Consider the following 20707-nt stretch of genomic DNA (forward strand, 5'->3'; position numbering starts at 1 on the left):
CAATGAACAGCAACTATTTCCCCATTCCCTCTTTTATCTCCCCCAGTTCACCAGACTGTGGATGTAACCTTCTCCCTCTTTTATCTCCCCAAATACACCAGGCCCTGGGATTCCCCTCTCCTTTTATATCCCCACTTCACCAGAGTCCTTAGGTTTCCCCTCCCCTTTCTTTATAAGCCCTAAAATCCCAGGCCAAGGTATTTCCCTTATTCCTCCCTACCTGCCCAAAATCCAAGTCCCAGGTCAATTTTAAATAGATGTTGCTATATTTGGCTAGGGGTTAATTAAATAGAACAATGAAAGAAAACATCAGCAAGCCAGCATAAGCTTTACATGTTAATTTATATATGCAATGCTAATTATCCTATGCAGGTATGCAGGTTTATGCAGATTGTGCAGTGTTAGATACATTGTTATACTTGACTTGCCAGTGTTAACTTTGGATATACTTTATATTTTTGTAAAAAAATGAAATTTGAATCCAGCAAGTTATGTAATAATGTTGTACTCAGACACTATAATAATGCAATATAATTCACATCAAGTTGTTGTAAGCCAAAATCTTTTGCTGAATTAAAAATTTTAAACTTATTTAATTGCAAGAGAAATTTTTATAAATTATTTTGCTTTATTATTTTTTTTTTTAAAAGATATTTAGTAAATTTTGTAGACTTTTTTCTTTATAGATATTTAGTAAATTTTGTAGACTTTATTCTTTATAGATATTTAGTATTCTTTATAGATATTTAGTAAATTTTTGGACTTTTTTCTTTGAAGATATTTGGTAAATTTTGTGGACTATTTTCTTTATAGATATTTAGTAAATTTTGTGGACTCCTTTCATTATAGATATTTAGTCAATTTTGTGGACTTTTTTCTATATAGATATTTAGTAAATTTTGTGGACTTTCTTTTTTTAGTAAATTTTGTGGACTTCTTTCATTATAGATATTTAGCAAATTTTGTGGACTTTTTTCTTTATAGATATTTAGTTAATTTTGTGGACTTTCTTTTTTTAGTAAATTTTGTGGACTTCTTTCATTATAGATATTTAGTATATTTTGTGGACTTTTTGCTTTTAAAGATATTTAGTAAATTTTGTGGACTTTTTTCTGTATAGATATTTAGTAAATTTGTGGACTTTCTTTTTTTAGGTAAATTTTGCGACTTCTTTCATAATAGATATTTAGTAAATTTTGTGGACTTTTTTCTTTTAGAGATATTTAGTAAATTTTGTGGACTTTTTTTTTTGAGAGATATTTAGTAAATTTAGTGGTCTTTTTTCTTTATAGATATATAGTAAATTTTGTGGACTTTCTTTTTTTAGTAAATTTTGTGGACTTCTTTCATTATAGATATTTAGTAAATTTTGTGGACTTTTTTCTTTATGGATATTTAGTTAATTTTAAGGACTTTCTTTTTTTAGTAAATTTTGTGGACTTCTTTCATTATAGATATTTAGTAAATTTTGTGGACTTTTTTTTTTTTAGAGATATTTAGTAAATTTAGTGGTCTTTTTTCTTTATAGATATTTAGTAAATTTTGTGGACTTTTTTCTTTATAGATATTTAGTAAATTTTGTGGACTTTTTCTTTATAGATATTTGGTAAATTTTGTGGACTTTCTTTTTTTAGTAAATTTTGTGGACTTCTTTCATTATAGATATTTAGTTAATTATGTCGACTTTTTTCTTTTAGAAATATTTAGTAAATTTTGTGGACTTTTTTCTTTCGAGATATTTAGTATATTTTGTTGACTTTTTTTCTTTTAATAGATATTTATATATTTAGTAAATTTTGTCGACATTTTTCTTTATAGATATTTTGTTGATGAATTTTAAACTATAAACACTGAACAAATTGTATAGATCCCTATCTTTGTTGAAGACTATGTTGACCTAAAGACGCCTTGTTTTTGTTGTTTGTTTAGTACCCCTCATTGATTTATATATACCAAATATATTCTTTAATTTATCAGAAGCTGCCAAATTCAGATACAGAAACCTTATTTAATATTTTATTAAATTTTAAAAGAGTGGTCAAGGTTAAAATGAACAAATGTGAAATTTTTGGGATGTTTAATAGGAAATAAGTGATATTTTCATTTTTTGTTTTACTTCTGATCTGTTACTTTTTTATAAATGCTCTCAATGAATAATGAAACAGAAGTGGTAATTTTATCCTTTCATCCAGAAGTGAAAATTGCAGAAAAAAATTCCCTTTATTTAAACTAAGAAATTTATGTAGGGGACTTAATGTTCATTTTCTTTCTAAAGGGTGGTGACAATTTAAATGTTTTAACGGAGTCAAAGGAAATATTTTGTATTTTTCATCAAAATTTTCTGGTCTTACCTGTTCGTCTGTTTGTTGGTCCGTTCCTTTGTCTGTCTGTTCGTTTGTTTCTCTGTCTCACTTCGGGTTAAAAGTTACTCTCGTATTAGATGCAACTTTTTAATTTTAAATTTTAACAGGATGTGGCTATGTATTAACTAAAGGGTGGCTAATCTTTGGCAAGCGTTTTACTGCCGGTCAAATGAAGACCAAGGGATGACCATATTTCTATACCCCAGTCAACCCTTGGGGAAGGGACCTATTTTTGTTCTTATTTGTGAAAATAAGTACACATATTTAAAGCTGTTTAGCAGGAATATGCTTCTTACATGTGCTTGTTGCTTTTAAGCAATTAATCATATCTGTGATCCTGCTAACAGATATAATCATTCTGTAGAAGTAAACATTGACCTTGACCTAACACTGCATATCTTTGACCTTATATATAACCATTCTTACAAATAGTTTGATCTTAACTCTATAGTAGACCTCTACCCTATAAAGGAGTAATGACCATTCTTTTCTTGTCAATGTTGACCTGAACTTTTAACCTCTAACTTATGACCAAACTTTAAACGAAAATGTTGACCTGAAATGATTGGATATCTATACTGATTGACCTTGACCTGACTGATAATTATGGTGATCCATTTTGACAGTTTAACATGTGTTGGATAAAAAGAACAGTCACATTACAAAAACACAGACACACACTCTTTATAAATTTCCAAGTAAAGTAAATTAAACATTAAAAACTTTCATTTAAATTACAACAAAATATTTTCTTAAAACCTTTAATGATTAAATAGCCAAAATTAAAAAAAAAATCTTTTGAAGTTTGAAGAAATTGTGTTACTTAGCAAAGAATGAAAATCTTTCAAAAATAAACGGAATGACCATAAATCAAAACAAAAAGTTCAAGTTTCAAAAATTAACTTTTCCAAACATTTTTTTTTAAACTAAAACAAAAATTTATACTTTTCCAAACTTTTTTTTTTAAACTAAAGCAAAAATTTATACTTTTCCAATTTTCCATTTTTTAAGAAAATATACAAAATGTATATGTATTTACCAAAAATTAACCAAAAAATTAGACAGCTGAGACAGTTTGGTATGAAGTAACAAGGCAGCCTAAGACTCTAGCCACCTGTCTCCACCCAACAAACCTCCCAGCTGCCTCAGGGACAGGAGCAACCTCAACCACTGGAGCAGGGATTACCTCCCAGTCCAAAGGAACACCTACATCATTACCTTTAACAACATACGGTGTGACTGGAGTGGCTGGAACCTCAACCTCTTCAGGACCATACCAGACAGTCTCTTCAGCATGGTTGGTTGTTGCATCCTCATCCACTACCTCCTCGAACAAAACAGTCTCCTCCTCTGTTGGCAGGAAAGACACTGTCTTCTCCAGGAACCAGTCGGCTGGTTCCTCCACCGTTGTGTCCGTACCACACAGCAGAGACAGCTCGATGACCTCCTCCAGAGTTGACTCCAGAACCGAGAGCTCCTCGCCAGCTATCTCAACCTCAACCATATCATCCTCGTCATCAGCTATTTGAATAGCTGCTTCAGGAACCATGACGGAGAATAATCGTGCCCGAGGTACAATAACTGCTTCGAAATGTTCAGGTTGATCATTTCTTGGCAGCTCAGGAGACGCAACTGGGAGAAGTACTGGTTCTGGCTCCAACCCTAAAAGACGACGAGAGCATCGTGGTGCCTCTAGTCGTGGAGCCACATATCCGTATGGCATACCAACTCGTTGGAGACGCCTGTTCATCTGGTTGTCCACGTAGGTCCTCACACTGAAATATAATATATTGAATATAATACATATTCTGCTTTCCCACTTTTTTTTATCATAACAATCACATGTCAAATTGATTATGAAACAAGGTCATTGAGATACTGTAAATTCAGAAATTATTGCATCTATTTATAATTGTGATTTTTTTAGAAAGTACCAAATTATTCATTTAAAAAAAAAATCACAAATTCTGAATTTACAGTGACAAAGAAAATAATAGAAATTGTTCACTCAGAAAATAAGAATTCATAGTTCAAGGCGCAAGTAAGGTATAGGCCTTTTTCAAATTTTCATGCATGATTTTTAAAGCATCAACATTTAAAAAACAGGCAAAAAAAGCGTACACCAAAGCGTCTTGATTGGTTAAGAGTCCTAAACAATTGGAATTCAACCGATGATGTGACGTTATTTTTACTTTGGTGTACAAGCAATTAGATTACCCATAGTTCTTTAGATTCTGAAAAGGCGAATTAAAAACATACTAAATATCAGAGTCAGAAAGGTAAATTCGATGTTTTGTCAATATACGAGTTATATTGTCTTCTATCTTATATTAACAAGTTTTCATTCAAGTTTGTGGCAAGTCCCAATTTGTCTTACTTGTGATGTCATGAATACACTTGTACCACATGTGGAGCAGATCTGCTTACCCTTCCGCCACACCTGAGATAACCCCTAGTTTTTGGTGGGGTTTGTGTTGCTTATTCTTTGGTTTTCGATGTTGTGTCGTGTGTACTATTGTTTGTCTGTTTGTCTTTTTCATTTTTAGACATGGCGTTGTCAGTTTATTTTCGAATTAGAGAAATATAAATATATATATGTGTTTCATTATGACAATATATTGTAGTTTAAAATTTCAGCCATTTTGAAATCGCATCAAACATCCTGCTTTCCCTGTCTGTACCCAAAATGAAAATTATAACCTCATATAAGTGATTTAGTGTTCCATTGTTTTAGGCTATATAAGTTGTCATAATAAATTAATTTGGTGTAAGTGAAAAGATCACCTTAAAGGTTTAAATTCCAGTTTATAAGGCATATTCTGAACTGTGACAATTATTAGGAACATTTCTGCAAACAGTCTTTCACAAGACAGCTGAGGAGTATTTTTTTTTTTTTGTATTTTTTTTTCATATTTATGTTTTTTTGCAAACGCAATTATTCATTTCTATTTTAGTACACAGCTGTATCCTGTATTTGTTTGGAAAGAATATTCATGTTAATTCTATTTCCAGTTTTGCCCACTGGCCAGAATATTTCTTTCTCAAATACTTCCAATCCACACTGCACCTTAAAAAATCTTTAATCCTGTGATTGTCATCGTTTTTAATTCATAATGTTACTGTCTTAATCAGGCTATTCAACAAAAGTGTTTCATATTTTGTCATCTTGGACTTTCAGATATAACACTTCAGCATAGGATTTTGTTGTTTTTTGAAGGTTATATGTAAAAAGAGATCTCCTATTAATAGTCCAGCTATCTTTATTCCAAGGTGTTAATATTTGTATTAATGGCAATCATACCATTTATATCTAGATAATATAAAGAATGGCTGGAAAAACATTCAAGAACCATTCATGGTGACCGATGTTCATGAGGCAAACATTTTAAAGGGGAACCATACCCGTAGCCAGGGGGGTTCGTTTTAGTGGGTATCAATTTTCATGTATTAAGGAAAACTTGCTTTTTCATGGATATTTGATTTCGTTGTTTTTCCAGTCTTTCCATGCAAACCCTATAGAAAATTTGTAATTTGTTGAACATTTGATTTGTGGTACAATGGTAAATGCTACAAAACCACAAAAACTTGTATCCAACAATAATAATGAATCCACAGTATACAAAATATTTGCTGATAATTGACAGAAAAAGAAGGGGTCGAGTCTCTGACTGTACATGAAATTTTGAAATTTTGAAAGTTTAATGATAATAATTTGACCATCTAAAACTTGAAATAAAGGTTTTAACTGTCAAAAAATTAAGTGTTGTTTTTCAGAAAAATCTTTTTAAAATCAAGGGGAGATAATTGTATCAAAATTTACAGGACAAATTGAATAGTAAGTAAAGGCATGTGACCCCATAATCGTCTTTTTATTTGTTATTTTTCTGTGCAATTTATAAAATGAATTACTCTCATTGAATTATTAACCAATTCTATTGTTTAATGTTTTCTCTATAAGGGAATGAAATGCTTCTCTGAGAACAACTAGGTACACCTGCAGAGGTCCAACCCTGAACCCTGATTAAATGTAGTCAAAGAACTTGAAATCGGTTATAAAAATTATATTCAATTAAAGATTTTTGCTGTTGTGTAATACACTGTGCTGTTGCTCAATACTTATAGTAAATCTGTTGTCAGACTCAACAATTAAAGTTAAATTTGATCTCAATATCAATAAAAAGAAATTTATGAAAATCAAGAGAGCTTACATCAATAGATATAAATAATTCACTTAAGTTTCATGAGAATTGCTGAAAGCATTGGAATTTTTTTCCGGAAAACTGGAAAATACCCCTTTTTTATGAATAAAACCCTGCAACTCAGAAACTTAAAATCTAACATCTTGTTGATTTCAAAACAGATAAGTGACTTTACTTTACATGTTATTTTTGGCATGTCTGCTTATACATGTACAAAGACATTTGAACACAAAACTTCTACATTAGAATGCCTTAGTAAAGTCCCCTTAAGCTTGTACCCAACACATTAACTAAAATAAAATTTGGCTTGTTTAATTTTCATAAAATTTTGACACAATATTAGCTTTGACCCTTTGAAAAAAATATAAAAAGGGTGCTATAAGCACACTCATGATACACCTGCTGTAGCATAGGTCAATAGATAAACAATTCACCAAATTTTCATTAAAGTTGATGGAATCCTTTTTGAGTGATTGTCCGAAAACTGGACATTCACCCTTTATTTAAGAATAAAACTTCATAACATGAATCTGAAATTTATAAAAATCAAAAGGGAGCTTACGTCAATAGATATAAACAATTCAACAAAGTTTCATAAAAGTTGGTTGAAGCGATTTTTAGTAATTGTCCGAAGTGTGGACTTCAACCAATCACTTTCTTGGAAAAATTTCATTGGATATACATAGCATTTTGACAAACACTAATTTTGATCATTGAAAACTTTCTTAACAATTCAATATGATTAACGTTTTAGCTGAATTTACAGAGTTATCTCCCTGTAGTGTTGGGTATCACCATAATGTCAGATATTTACTTAGTCTCTCTCCTGTGAGGTCCCAAGTTTATCATCTTATCATATAATGATAAAGGGTCAAATTGTTGCTGTGTTTTTTATTCAATTATCTTAATATGGGCAGGTTTGCATTTAAAAGACTACTTATAAATCTTGAACTTGATGAATGCTAGAATTATTGGGCATACATTTTCTGATAGGTAAAATGTACAAAACAATTTTCATCTGTATCCTGACCTGGATGAAGATTCTTTGGTTACTCATTATATTGGCCAGTTTGAAATAAAAACAAGACTTATAATAATGACATCAATATATGAATACGTCATAAATAAATAAGACTATTCTCTGCCCCTCCGGAATATATCTATTTGCAACTTCGAAAATATTTTAGTCAGGGTATTTTTTGGAGACAAAATTTATTCCTTTTCATCAATCAATCTTGTTAGTTGGTGGATAGTGGGAAACAATGAAAACAAGAGACAGCAAACCAGATTGTCTTGCAGAGATCAAACAGTTGAGCAAGTGTATAAACAACATTTAAGCTTAAAACAGCTCTCAATTTGAATTTTGATTGAATATTTGATACAGCATGGGTTTTTTTCGTCTGTTTCGTCAACATTTGACATTTTAATTTTCCAAGTTATGGTACACAATTTTTTCAATCTTTCAAGAACCATAACTCAATTTTTCAATCTTTCAAGAATCATAACTCCAGATCAATATAAGTGAAAATCATGAATATCAAACTTGACCATCATTTTGTCATCAGTAACAACATATTAAAATTCAATAAGCATGGGTTGAATGGTCTATGAGTAAATGCAGACACAACCAGAAACACGATTTTTTTAATATTTCAAGAACTGTAACTCCTGATCGATAAAAGCAAAAATCCTCATTATACTACTTGACCTCCATTTTGTCATCAGTAACACCATATATAAATTTGAAAAGCTTTGCTTGAACAGTGTTAATGAGTAAATGCATGACACGATTGGAAACACATTTTTCAATCTTTCAAGAACCATAACTCCTAAAACAGGAAAAGTCAAAATCATCATTATTGAACTTGACCTCAATTGGGTTGTCAGTAACAACATATTATTAATAAAAGCTTTGGTTGAACAGTTCATGAGTAAGTGCACGGACAACATTTGGCGGCTGCCCGCCTGACCAAACACCCATACATCCCCAAATCAATAACCAACATTTTATAAAATTCTATGAAGGATATTGATGTCTTATTAATTTTAATCAAAGACTTTAAATGTAAACTACAAATAAATGAAGAATTTGTCCATAAGACTTAGATGATATAACATTATAAAGGGACATAACTCAAGAATGGTAAAATTTGTTAGAACCCCTCCTTTTTTGGGGACGATCAATGCATTTGAATGGGAGCATGTAGTTGGAACCCCCCCCCCCCTTTTACGATCCCCCCTGCTCATACTCATAAACAAGCTTCTGTCCAAGTTTGGGACAAATCTATGATAGTTTAAGAAAGTTTTTTTAATGTTAAAGTCATATGAAACGAGAGACAAGATGAAAAATAATATTATTCCAATTCTTGAACCAATGCATATACATGATAAACTTAATCTTTTGTGCACGATTTTATCATTTTTTAGCGCATAAATTTCGTACAATCGTCAATTTTTTTCCGTTCAGTCAGTGTTTTTGTGAAAATATGGCAGGTAATTAAAGTTTGTGTTGTGAAGCCGCAGTTTCACGATTGACACCGGTTTGTCAACAATCAACAAAAAAGCAAAAAATCATACAATAGCTTATTTCAGTGACAGATCCATGCTTATTACGATCACTAGATTTTTACGAGCAGGTTCAAGCTAAGGTCACTTTGCATAAGGAAAATATTTCCGGCGAATGGCAAGCTATTAAAACTAGAGGCTCTCAGGAGACTGTGTCGTTCACCTGATTCTACTTGGGATTTTGAAATAATATGGAAAAATGGAAAAATTGTAACAGAAACTTATAATGATGTTTGAGGCCAAATTTGTTTTTATATTGCTTTGTTTGCCTTCATACCATTCAGACATTTGTATGTTTTTTCCATAGGGTCCTATGTTTAATTAAGTTCCCTGCTGGCGGCCCTCTTGGATAATGGATCGGCTACAAAGTAACAAAACTTGGTCAGCATCTCATAAAGAACATTTATGTCATGTTTGGTTTCATTCCATTCAGTAGTTCTCTAAAAGAAGATATTTGTATGTATTTCCCATGGGGTCCTTTGTTAAACTAAGTCCCCCGCTGGTGGCCATCTTGGATGATGGATCGGCTACAAAGTAACAACACATGGTTAGTCTCTCATAAGGAACATTCATGCCATATTTGGTGCCATTCCATTGAGCGGTTATCTAGAAGAAGTTCAAAATGTGAAAAGTTAACGATGACGACGGACCAGACGACAGATGCCAAGTGATGAGAAAAGCTCACTTAGCCCTTCGGACAATAGTCCTTAGTTGACTAAATGCAGAAATGATGCTCAATAGCTATAATGGATACATTTAAAATACAACTGGCATATATTAGGATCATAATGGTGCTACATGTATGTGGAAAATGTTTTATCAGTTTTCATGAGCTAAACTAGCAGCCATTTATCCATACAATGGCTTCCAGTTTGATGATTGTAAAAATTAGCTAGCATAATGGGGAGATAATTTTGACGAATTCGAATACCGACTGTCCATTTTTGTACTTTAATATTAAATCCTTTTTAGAAGACAAAAGTTGTCACAATTTTATGCAGTTCTTTCTGAGCTTTTTATATACATGTACTGTGTATACATGGGTCATGAAGTTAGCCGATATTGAAAACTAATTATTGACTTTAATAAGTCATTATATTTCCATGTCAGATATTATTTGTTTAACATTGACAAGTGTAAGGAGATAATAACACATGAAACATTCAAACTTTTATATTGGTTTACAAGTCGTAAAATTAGCCAACGCTGTTAAATTATCCACTTGAATAGATCCATGACAACTTTTTTATTTCGGTCCACTCTATTTTGTTTAAAATTAAATGAATTGTTGAAGCAATATTTTGTTTAAAGGGAAGACAAAAAATGAAACTTGCAAATTAAGTCCCCTTTATTTTTTAGTCCTTTTAAGCAAAATAACAAGTTTATGTCTGAAATTCCTTTAAATCTTTTAAAACAATTTGTTAAACATTTGATTTTTTTCCACTTTAACTGTTGAATTGTAACCTATATTTCTCCTTAAAATAAAATCTACATCAAAGAAAAAGTTTGATAGTGAAAACATGTTAAAACCTTTTTTTCTCTCTCACTCAATACTGTTGACATATTAATCATAAATGCTTTTTTTGATGGGGTTGGGTGAATTTGTCAGAAGTTCAGAAGTCTTTTAACAATTTAACCACAGAGTGAATATGTGTTGTTTCCTGGCATAAAATCTAAGTCCATTTCTAAGTAAAATAGGGAAAAAATGGTATTTTGTTTTTATAAAATTTACTTCTGGATACTATCTTATGATCATAAACAAGCTTCTGTCCAAGTCTGGTTGAAATCCAGTATAGTTTATAATAAACAGCTGCGCCATGAGCGCATGATACGCCCGACGTCTTGTGTGGAAGTTTTATGCAATAATCATAAATAGTTTCTGAGGAAGTTTTAAGCAATAACCATTTATTGTTTAGAGACACGGCGGGACATGTGAACACCCCCCCCCCCCCACCCTGTTTTTTTTTTACAAATATCACTAAAATAAAATTTTGAATCAAACCAAAAAGTATACAGATCTTTAAATTAGTATAACAAAGAAGTGTGTACAGTTTCAAGCAATAATCATAAATTGTTTTTGAGATACGGCGCGACATGTAAAAAAAAAACCTCCCCTTTTTTACAAAATACTCAATAACTCAAAATGATATTTTGAGTCATCACCAAAAAGTATACAGATCTTTAGATTAATATAACAAAGAAGTGTGTAAAGTTTTAAGCAATAATCATAAATCGTTTTTGAGATACAGCACGACATGTAAAAAAACCCTCCCCCTTTTTTACAAAATACTCAATAACTCAAAAATGAAATTTTGAATCATCACCAAAAAGTATACAGATCTTTAGATTAATATAACAAAGAAGTGTGTAAAGTTCTAAGCAATAATCATAAATCGTTTTTGAGATACGGCGCGACATGTAAAAAAAACCTCCCCCTTTTTTATAAAATACTCAAAAACTCAAAAATGAAATTTTGAATCATCACCAAAAAGTATAGAGTGGGGTGCTCATTTTTGCCATATCTTTCCATGTTTTCTACAGTTTATGTTCAGGTCTATATGTTTTTGAAGTATACTGATATTTCTATATGAAGATAACTTCAAATGCAAAACATTCCTAAGCTTGAAAACATGTTTGTTTGAAAATAATCATCTGTAAAGTTAGATTAAAAGGTGTTTGAAATTTCCTGAAGTTTTGTCAATGGGGGACACATATTCGCCGTTTTTACACATCTATTTAAAACCAAATTACTGCAGTTTTATATAATATTTATCAAATATATTTCATTATAGATGAACAGCAGACATTTCAAAGGTGTAGAAAACAGAAATTTAGGCCAATCAGTCAAAAAAATGCTAAGAAAAAAATCTATGAAAATCCTGTTTTTCATTCAGGAAATTGACCGAAAATCGTTGTCCGTTTTTCGATCTTTTGCAGTAAGTGCCGTAATTTTGTTTAAGTTTAAAAAATAATCATATTTGTTATAAAATCATAATTTATTGGCATATTTCTTCCATTTCAGCCATCCTTTGAAGTGTTTACACCTCAAAATCATAAAACGGCGAAATTGTGTCCCCGGCGAATATGGGCCCCCCACTCTACAGATATTAAGATTAATATAACTAAGAAGTGTGTAAAGTTTTAAGCAATAATCAAGAAACGTTTTTGAGATACGGTGCGACATGTGAAAAAAAACACACCCCTGTTTTAGTTACAAAGTGCCGTAACTCAAAAAGTTTAAATCTTATTTTCACCAAAAAGTATACAGATCATTTGACCATCATAAGACACAACTATATTAAGTTTCATGAAATTTGGATAAGTCGTTCTCAAGTTACGGTGCGACATGTTTACGCCGGACAGACGGACGGACACCGGACATTTGTATACCATAATACGTCTTGTCAAAATTTTGACAGGCGTATAAAAACTATTAAAGTTTTAAAAACTTTAAAACACAGAAATTAAACTGAGAATGACCATGGGTGCAAAATACCAATATAAGTTTTGTGTGTTTCTGTAGGGAGTTTATTTTGCACCCTTGAACTATGTATCAAGAGACCGTATGGGCTTTGCTCATTGTTGAAGGCCGTACGGTTACCTATATAGTTGTTAATGTGTGTGTCATTTTGGTCTTTTGTGGATAGTTGTCTCATTGGCAATCATACCACATCTTCTTTTTTATATATTACATACAATGTAGCACCATTTCATCTTTTTCACAAGAATGTGCAATAATCTACTGGTCAGTACCACTTTTTGCTTGTTTACTAATTCATTGAGGTTACATTTTTCTATGAAAAGAGATTGTAAAATAATATAACTTACCGTGGAGCAACTGGAGGTAGGCCGTTTCCTAAAACTGCTACTAAGTCGTTTACTGCGTTCATTGCCATTTCTCTATGTTATTCGCTATGTATTCTCTATATGTGGGCTGAAAACAAAAATTGAAACCAATGGTGAAAATTTGTTCATGAAAAAATACAATCTAAAAAATATATGAAACAATCCTGAAATCTAACCACTTATTGTTAAGTTTTTACTTTTTTTATAACAAATTTAAACACTCACCTTTAAAAAGTTGATAAAAATATGAATTTTCTCAACCCAAAAAAGATAATTAATTAATCAACCCAACCAAAATAAAGACAGATTTTTTTTTTAAATGTGACAAAAAAAAGAGCAAAACTGAAAAGAAACAAAAAATTATTTAAATTCAAGGATTGCTTCTATAGACATGACCACCTGACCACTGCATTCAACCAATCCTATGGCAGTTCATCCTGTTTTGTAACCCAAAACCACAGTAACTGAAGACTTAAGGAGAAAAGGAATTCTGTTTACACAAAAAAAATGTAATTTTCTCAACAAAAAAAAAGAAACCTATAAAAATATGTATTCAAATAATTGACCCAAGTCTACATACAATGTAACTACTGAAATGACTGTTAAATAAAATTTTAAAACTATTTAATTACCAATTTAATGACCAAAAATTAGAAAATTCATTGTTTTTGTAAACAATTGCAGATTGTTATAAATATTAAAATTTGAACGTACAAATTTCAAAATTATCAATTTTTACTATTTCTGTTTTTATTTTCAAGCACAAAATAAAGAATTTAAATGAAAAATTATCCCTAATTATTTATATTTATTTTTAGAAATTTTTGCATAAGATATTCCTCCTCCTAAAACTGATGCATTTGATGAACATGTAGTCCAAGGACAGACAACACTATATAAAAAGTACATCAGCTACCATTCACCAGTATGCTGCTTCATATGTTAAAAAGTCATGGTCACTGAGGAGGGTGGACTCAACAACTGCATGATAGATACATATATGTATATGTTTTTTTCTGTATGATGTATTGTAAAATTATTATGTTGATTTATGTATGCCTTCAACCCATATGGGTAAAAATGTACATATATAATTACATTAGATGTATGTTTCATTATAATACTTTGTTATGATTGGTTAACTGCACATCACATGTTATTCCTTTAGCAATTGCATTACTCAATAAAACTTTTCATTCATGATAACATGTGGTCCCACAATAAAGTGCATAGGTGAATTAAGTAAAACAATTATAAAATATGTGTTTTCATGATCATAACTAAAAAATGTAATTATAAGTATTGAATGCTTCTTTTTGTAACTTCATAGGGCTGTAAAAGCGTTGAACATGCGCACATTTTTAGAATTTTTAAGATTAGCGTGGAAACAGAATGTACTTCGGTCAAAGCTTTAACACCCCAATGAAGTTACAAAAAGAAGCCTTCAATTCTTAAATATTGTAGTTTGTCAGTAATCTCCAAACTTTCTACAACAGCTTGAAACATCTCCAGCCAGTAGTATTTGCATTTTGGTATAAATATTCATTACTACAAATGATTATAAACACAGCAAAAATTAGATGCATTTAACACTGTAAAATAGAAGTGTTTTGCTTGTATGTACATGTATATTACATTTAACTGTGTTTTAAAGAGGTTTGTTTTGCATAGATTTAAGTTTGTTATGTATTGATTTAATATTTCTGTGAATCTGCCATTATTTTGTCTGATCATCTTCGACTTGTGGTCAGTGATTTTGCATATAATTTGTCAAGTCTCTCTTCGGCTAGTGGTTGGTGATTTTGACATTATTTTGTCCGTCCCTCTTCGACTTATTGAGTTTTAATTCTCCCATTATCTTCAACCTAATTTGTTTTACGATCATGACAGTTATCTCATATATATCTCTCAACAATTTTATATAGGTGTATATTTCATTTTTTTTAAGGAATTCTTTGTACAAAATCTGAATATGCTCAATATTTGATCAGTCCTAAAGAAAAACTTATCAAATAATATATTTTAATCATTGCTGAGGGTTGTGAAGCCAGAAATTATAGAAAAATATTCATCTCCAAATTGCATTTTTCAATCTTTAATTGCACAAAACAAATTAAAAGTAAACTAAGGCAGCAACCATTTGATTTTCTGGGGGGGGGGGGGCTATGAATTTTTTGGAAAAAAAAGTTTGTTTCCAGTTTTGGAGAAAAAAATTATTTGTTGTTGACCAGAGAAAAAAAAATTGTTTGTTTCGCCCTTAGCTGCCACTATATGTGATGTTATAATTGAAAGAAAAAAATTGTTGTTTAACTGTTCATTAAATTTTGAAAATTAATAAAAAATTGCATAAAAATAAGTTTCACAACTCTCAGTAAAATTTTAAATACCACAGAGGAGGGAAACAAAAAGACAGGTCTTGAGCAACATAAATATGAAAACTAAGTGTTGCTTGAGATAAAAATTTAGCAAATTTGTGCCAAATTGTTACATGTATTAAGCATCAAAATATTTTGACTGCATACTTTGCTTTTCCTTGTTATTTTTGTGTTTTTCCATTATTGATTTTCATACAAAAAAAATCCTCTGTATGGTATTTAAAACAATATAGAGCTATACTCATGAAATGATCAAGTTGTCAGCAGTCCAAAATCATGAAGATGTCCACATCTCTGTAGTTGCATCTTTTAACAAAACATGTACACATCAACCATATTCTTGTTCATTTTTGAATCTACATCAGTTTTACGAAATCGCGAACATAAAAATCAACAACAGAAAATAAACATGTTATCACTTTAATTACCTATTTTAATTTGCAAAGATTTCCGGCGCGAAATCTTTTTTATACCCCGAGATCACATGACCAAAAATTTGAGTTTTGGACCGTAAAGTGTATACTTCACAATATATATACACAATTAACAGAGTTCAAATTCGGAATCCCCTTAAAAAAATTCAAAATACAATCATGATAAATAAAAATTATAATCAAAATGTTAATTTCAACCTGTTAGCGGATAAAAAGAAATAAGTTGCCTGAATCGCCAATGACCTTGAACTTTGTTTGGTAACTCAGAAACTGCATATATAATCCGATTTTCTAGTTCCCTGCTTTAAAAGGATCGGAGTAACCATAAGAAATTGACTGACTCTTATTACTTATTTCTTTTTTTAAATGCTTGAAAGATGCAAGAACGATAATCATAATCTAATCAGTATAGTAAAGAACAGAACGTCATCAGGAAGACCCCCCCCCCCCAAAAAAAAAAAAAACACAACAAAAACAACAACAAAAAACTTAGTTTTGACAAGAATACGAGTAAGATCTTTCTAATAATAAATTTTTCACGTTAGCGGTAGTATTTGTTATAATAATGCACATTTTTGTTTTGTTTGGAATTAATTAGGCAGCAACCATTTGATTTTCTGGGGGGGGGGGGGGGGGGGGGGGGGCTATGAGTTTTTGTATTTACTAATTGCATCGGGAATTTCTGCGGCGAAAGACAATCTATTTTTTTCGCGACAAGTCGAAAACAATTTTTTTCTTTCAATTTTAGCATTACATACAGTGGCAGCTGATGGTGAAACAAACAATTTTTTTCAAGTGAAGCGAAGTTTCAAACAAAAGATGAAATCGCAAAAGTCGAACAACAGCCCACAAAATGAGACACTGAGCAACATGAACCATACAGAAAAAAAAACCGAGAAGATCTCAGGTCGCGAGGGCGGATCCAGCCATTTTAAAGAGAGGGTTTCCCAACCCAGGATAAAGGGGGAGTTCTAAACACATGTCCCAATTCAAATGCATTGATCGTCCAAAAAAAGGAGGGTAATGTCAAATTGTGTTGTTATTTTTAAATGGACTTTCTCAGGCACACAAGTGACAAACAACACTTTCAAGAATTACTCTTGTGCCTGGTTCAACGAGTCCACTTGTTTTACATCAGTATCATAAAACCAATTATAAAAAAGAAGATGTGGTATGATTGCCAATGAGACAACTCTCCACAAGAGACCAAAATGACACATAAATTAACAACTATAGGTCACCGTAGGCCTTCAACAATGAACAAAGCCCATACCGCATAGTCAGCTATAAAAGGTCCCGAAACGAAAATGTAAAACAACTTAAATGAGAAAACTAACGGCCTTATGTAACCTGAACAGTTGGGGCAAATTTGGACACAATATTCAAGCTTGATACTGTCTGAATTTGGATTGTGATTTAATATTTGACATAGTATAGGTTTCTGACACATAACAAATGTCAAGATCTTACAAATCTATACTGTGCAATTAAAGATTTCAAAATTTGAAATTTTCAAAAAATTCCCAAAAAAATGTGAACCCCTTAAAAAAATTAGAACCCCCCCCCCCCCCCCAAAAAAAAACAACTTTTAACCTCCCCTGGAGCATTAATCCCCACACTGAATCCCGGCCTTTACTTTTTAGTATGGAACCTTGCAATACAATTTCAGAGAGATCCATACTCTTAAACACAAGTTATTGTCTCGAAACTAGAAAATGCTTGTTTTTGGCCCCTAATACCTGCATGTATTGGTCAATTACCCACAAACTAAGCCTTCTTTTTATGATATGGAACCTTGTGGTACAATGTCAGAGAGATCTATAAACTTACACACAAGTTATTGTCCAGAAACTACAAAAATACTTGTTTTTGGTCCCTTTTTGGTCCTTGATTTCTAAACTGTTGGCACCATAACCCCCAAAATGAATCCAAACCTTCTACTTGTGGACTTCAATATTGTGGTACAATTTCAGAGCAATTGAAATACTTTTACACAAGTAATTAACCTGAAGGTGGAAAAATCCTTGTGTTGGCCCCTTTTGGGTGCTAATTCCTAAACTGTTGGGACCATCGTCTTCAAAATCAATCCCAACCTTCCTTTTGTGGTATTGAACCTTCTTCTAAAATTTCATAGAGATCAATTGACTTAAACTAAAGTTATTGTCTGGAAACCAATGGTGACTTCGGACGACGCAGACAACAACATAATACCAATATACGATCCCAACAAATTTTTTGTGGTCGTATAAAAATGAACAAAAATCAAATATGTAACACATAAAAAAACAACAATTTACTGAATTACAGGCTCCTGACTTGGGACAGGCACATACATACATAATGTGGCGGGGTTAAACATGTTAGCGGGATCCCACCCCAACTCCCCTAAACCTGGCTGGGTCACTGGTATAACAGTACAACATAAGAACGAACCATACAAATCAGTTGAAAAAGGCTTAACTTATCAGATGGACAAAAATACAAGAGGAGATCAGAATCATATGTTTTGTCTTTACTCTTGGCTTAAACCGCTGGATTTCCCAATAATTTTATAGACGTGTATTCAAACAGATTGAAGTGGTTCTGATTGTCTCGGTATATAAACATCTGGATCAATGTTGTTTGTTATAGTTTAATCTGTCTTTAGCGAAGGAATTCGTGGAGATTATGGTATATTTTGTCTTTTCAATGATCTGATGTCCGTAATCGTTGGGAATCTTGTGCATACAGTTAGCAATCCTGGAATGCGCGTAAAGTATAAACGATTTCTTAATGTACAGGCATCACTAAGGTTGCGAGTTCGAAATCAGCACGGCCAGGTGCGCTCGACTCTAATAATCAGTGGCGAATCCAGGAACGTAAAGGGCGTACACCCCACCCCCTCTTCGGTCACCGAAAAGTTATTTCATAATGTTTTAACGATTTATATGATGTTTTAGCATAAATCGTCCAAGATTTTTCGTATCGATTCGATCGGCGGTAAATAATCCGTTTTATGGAACTACGAACTCTTTCAAAAGTCCTTGATTCGCCCCTGATGTCTGTTGTAGCAGAGGCGGATCCAGCCATTTTAAAAAGGGAGAGGGGGTTCCCAACCTAGGATAAAAGGGGGGTTCAAACACATGTCTCCATTCAAATGCATTGATCCTTAAAAAAAGGGTGTTCCAACCCCTGGAACCCCCCCCCCCCCCCCTGGATCCGCCACTGTGTAGGCTATTTTAGGGACATGTCGTTATCACGAACATCCTTATCCGACGATTTTATCGTTGAGTCGGGATGTCGAGATTTACCCTCCTCCACCAGACACAACCTCGGAGTAGAAGATCTCTATTTGGGTTTAACCAGCAACTGAATTTTAAAGGTGAAACCAGTCCTTTTTTATCGTTATATATCTATCTATCTATCTATCTATACTTCTGCTTCAGTATCAAATAAATTGTTAATCTAATAAAATTAACCCCCCCGCAGTGGAGTGATACTTGTTTACACCATAAGAATAAAAGCATGTTGACCATAAATGACTGGCGATATCAAACAATTCCATGTCACCACAAACGGATCAGTTCGGTGAAACTGAAGGACGTTACTCCTGCAGAGGCATACATGAAGACTAAAAGGTGTGTGTGGAGTAGAAAGCCAAATGCTGAAAGTGTCAAGCAAAAGTAATGTTAATTTTCCAAAGTCTCGAAGTGACATTTTATATTTAGGATACTAGTTTCACAGATGATCACAGATAATAGTAAGGGACTCCGTTGCCCCAAATAACTTTAATAGTTACAAATATATACGAAGTGTGGCTGTACCATGCAGTAGGCGAAGGGAGGGTTGAGGGCTCATCAACATGAGTCCCGCAACATTCTATATGATTGTGCTTGTCCTATTAAACTCAGAAACCTGCAGGTCACTGGTCGTGTTTCGCGGCTGTCTGTTTTATTTGTTTGATGTACATTGTTGTAGTATAATCAGACAGGTGGTTTAGTTTCAGAACAATTGATATTTTGTCATATCGGAGCCTTTTATAGCTCACATTCGCTGTGGTTTTGGTGGAGATGCTCAATTGGCCTGTACACCCTTTATTTTCTTTGGCCGGTATGGATAGTTGTCTCATTGGTTATTCACTCCACATCTTCTTATATATCTTAATATTTACTGGTGGGTCAAAGTCAGATAAACCCTGTCAGAAAGACTAGTTACTATTATTATTATTATAAATCAAAAATATATTTTTCGCGAACCATTTAGGTGACAGAAATTCCAAAATATGCCATCAGTAGAGAGAGTTGTACAAATAATGTGAATTCAAAGAACCCCGATCCAATTCATCTTCTGCTTATAAAGTATTTATCCCAAGTATTGCTCCAACTCAGATTGGTTGAACTACTGTGGGCCACTGGCCTCGCCGATATAAAGCATCTGAGTGAAGTATGCTGGTAAAGTTAGTGCATGAAATACTAGCTAGAAAATGAATGTTTTTATCACAACTTTTTATGTTTTAACAGAGATATGAAAACGTACATATAAATAAAAAAGAATATGTCTCTTTCAGGACTTCTGATCAATGTTTGGCATGTTGGTGGTTATGAAGGGTGAACATTATTGACAGTCATCTATTACAAAGTTTATCACAGGATTGAGCTTTGTCCAAGTGTAAATGGTTTGCTTTGAACTCAGTTCATTGGTATGCAAATGCATTCTTTGTGAAGTAAAGATTTAACAGAAACTCACATCTGCACGTGATCTTCTGCCGAAAGAAAGATAGCACAAGAAGTTTTACCATCCATTCAATGTAAGTATTTATGGGGTGATTACAGCATTTTAATTACACTTGAACGATATATTTTTTGTCCAGAAGCCAAATAAAAAGCATACCATGCAATGATACTTGTGCTACTAAAATTATGATGCTAGGTGGTTTTGTAACATTT

General features: G+C 32.3%; 1 protein-coding gene across 1 annotated transcript; it reads right to left on the minus strand.

Annotated features, from left to right (window-relative positions):
• Nucleotides 1-540: 540 nt before the first annotated feature.
• Nucleotides 541-13530, minus strand: LOC143084059 (uncharacterized). Its single transcript, XM_076260477.1, has 3 exons — nt 12956-13530; nt 3497-4138; nt 541-568 (listed from the first exon to the last, which is right to left on the minus strand). The coding sequence occupies exons 1-3, from the start codon at nt 13021-13023 to the stop codon at nt 541-543; spliced, it is 738 nt and encodes a 245-aa protein (XP_076116592.1). The 5' UTR covers nt 13024-13530.
• Nucleotides 13531-20707: the final 7177 nt, after the last annotated feature.

This window comes from Mytilus galloprovincialis, chromosome 7, assembly GCF_965363235.1.
Source record: "Mytilus galloprovincialis chromosome 7, xbMytGall1.hap1.1, whole genome shotgun sequence".
Classification (NCBI taxonomy): domain Eukaryota; kingdom Metazoa; phylum Mollusca; class Bivalvia; order Mytilida; family Mytilidae; genus Mytilus; species Mytilus galloprovincialis.

Coding starts and splice junctions, on each gene's coding strand:
- LOC143084059 (XM_076260477.1), bottom strand. CDS start 13,023: ATGGCAATGAACGCAGTAAACGACTTAGTAGCAGTTTTAGGAAACGGC. Junction 4,139..12,955: donor CTACCTCCAGTTGCTCCACG/GTAAGTTATATT, acceptor ATTATATTTCAG/TGTGAGGACCTACGTGGACA. Junction 569..3,496: donor GTCCCTGAGGCAGCTGGGAG/GTTTGTTGGGTG, acceptor TTTTTAATTCAG/CAAAAGATTTTGGCTTACAA.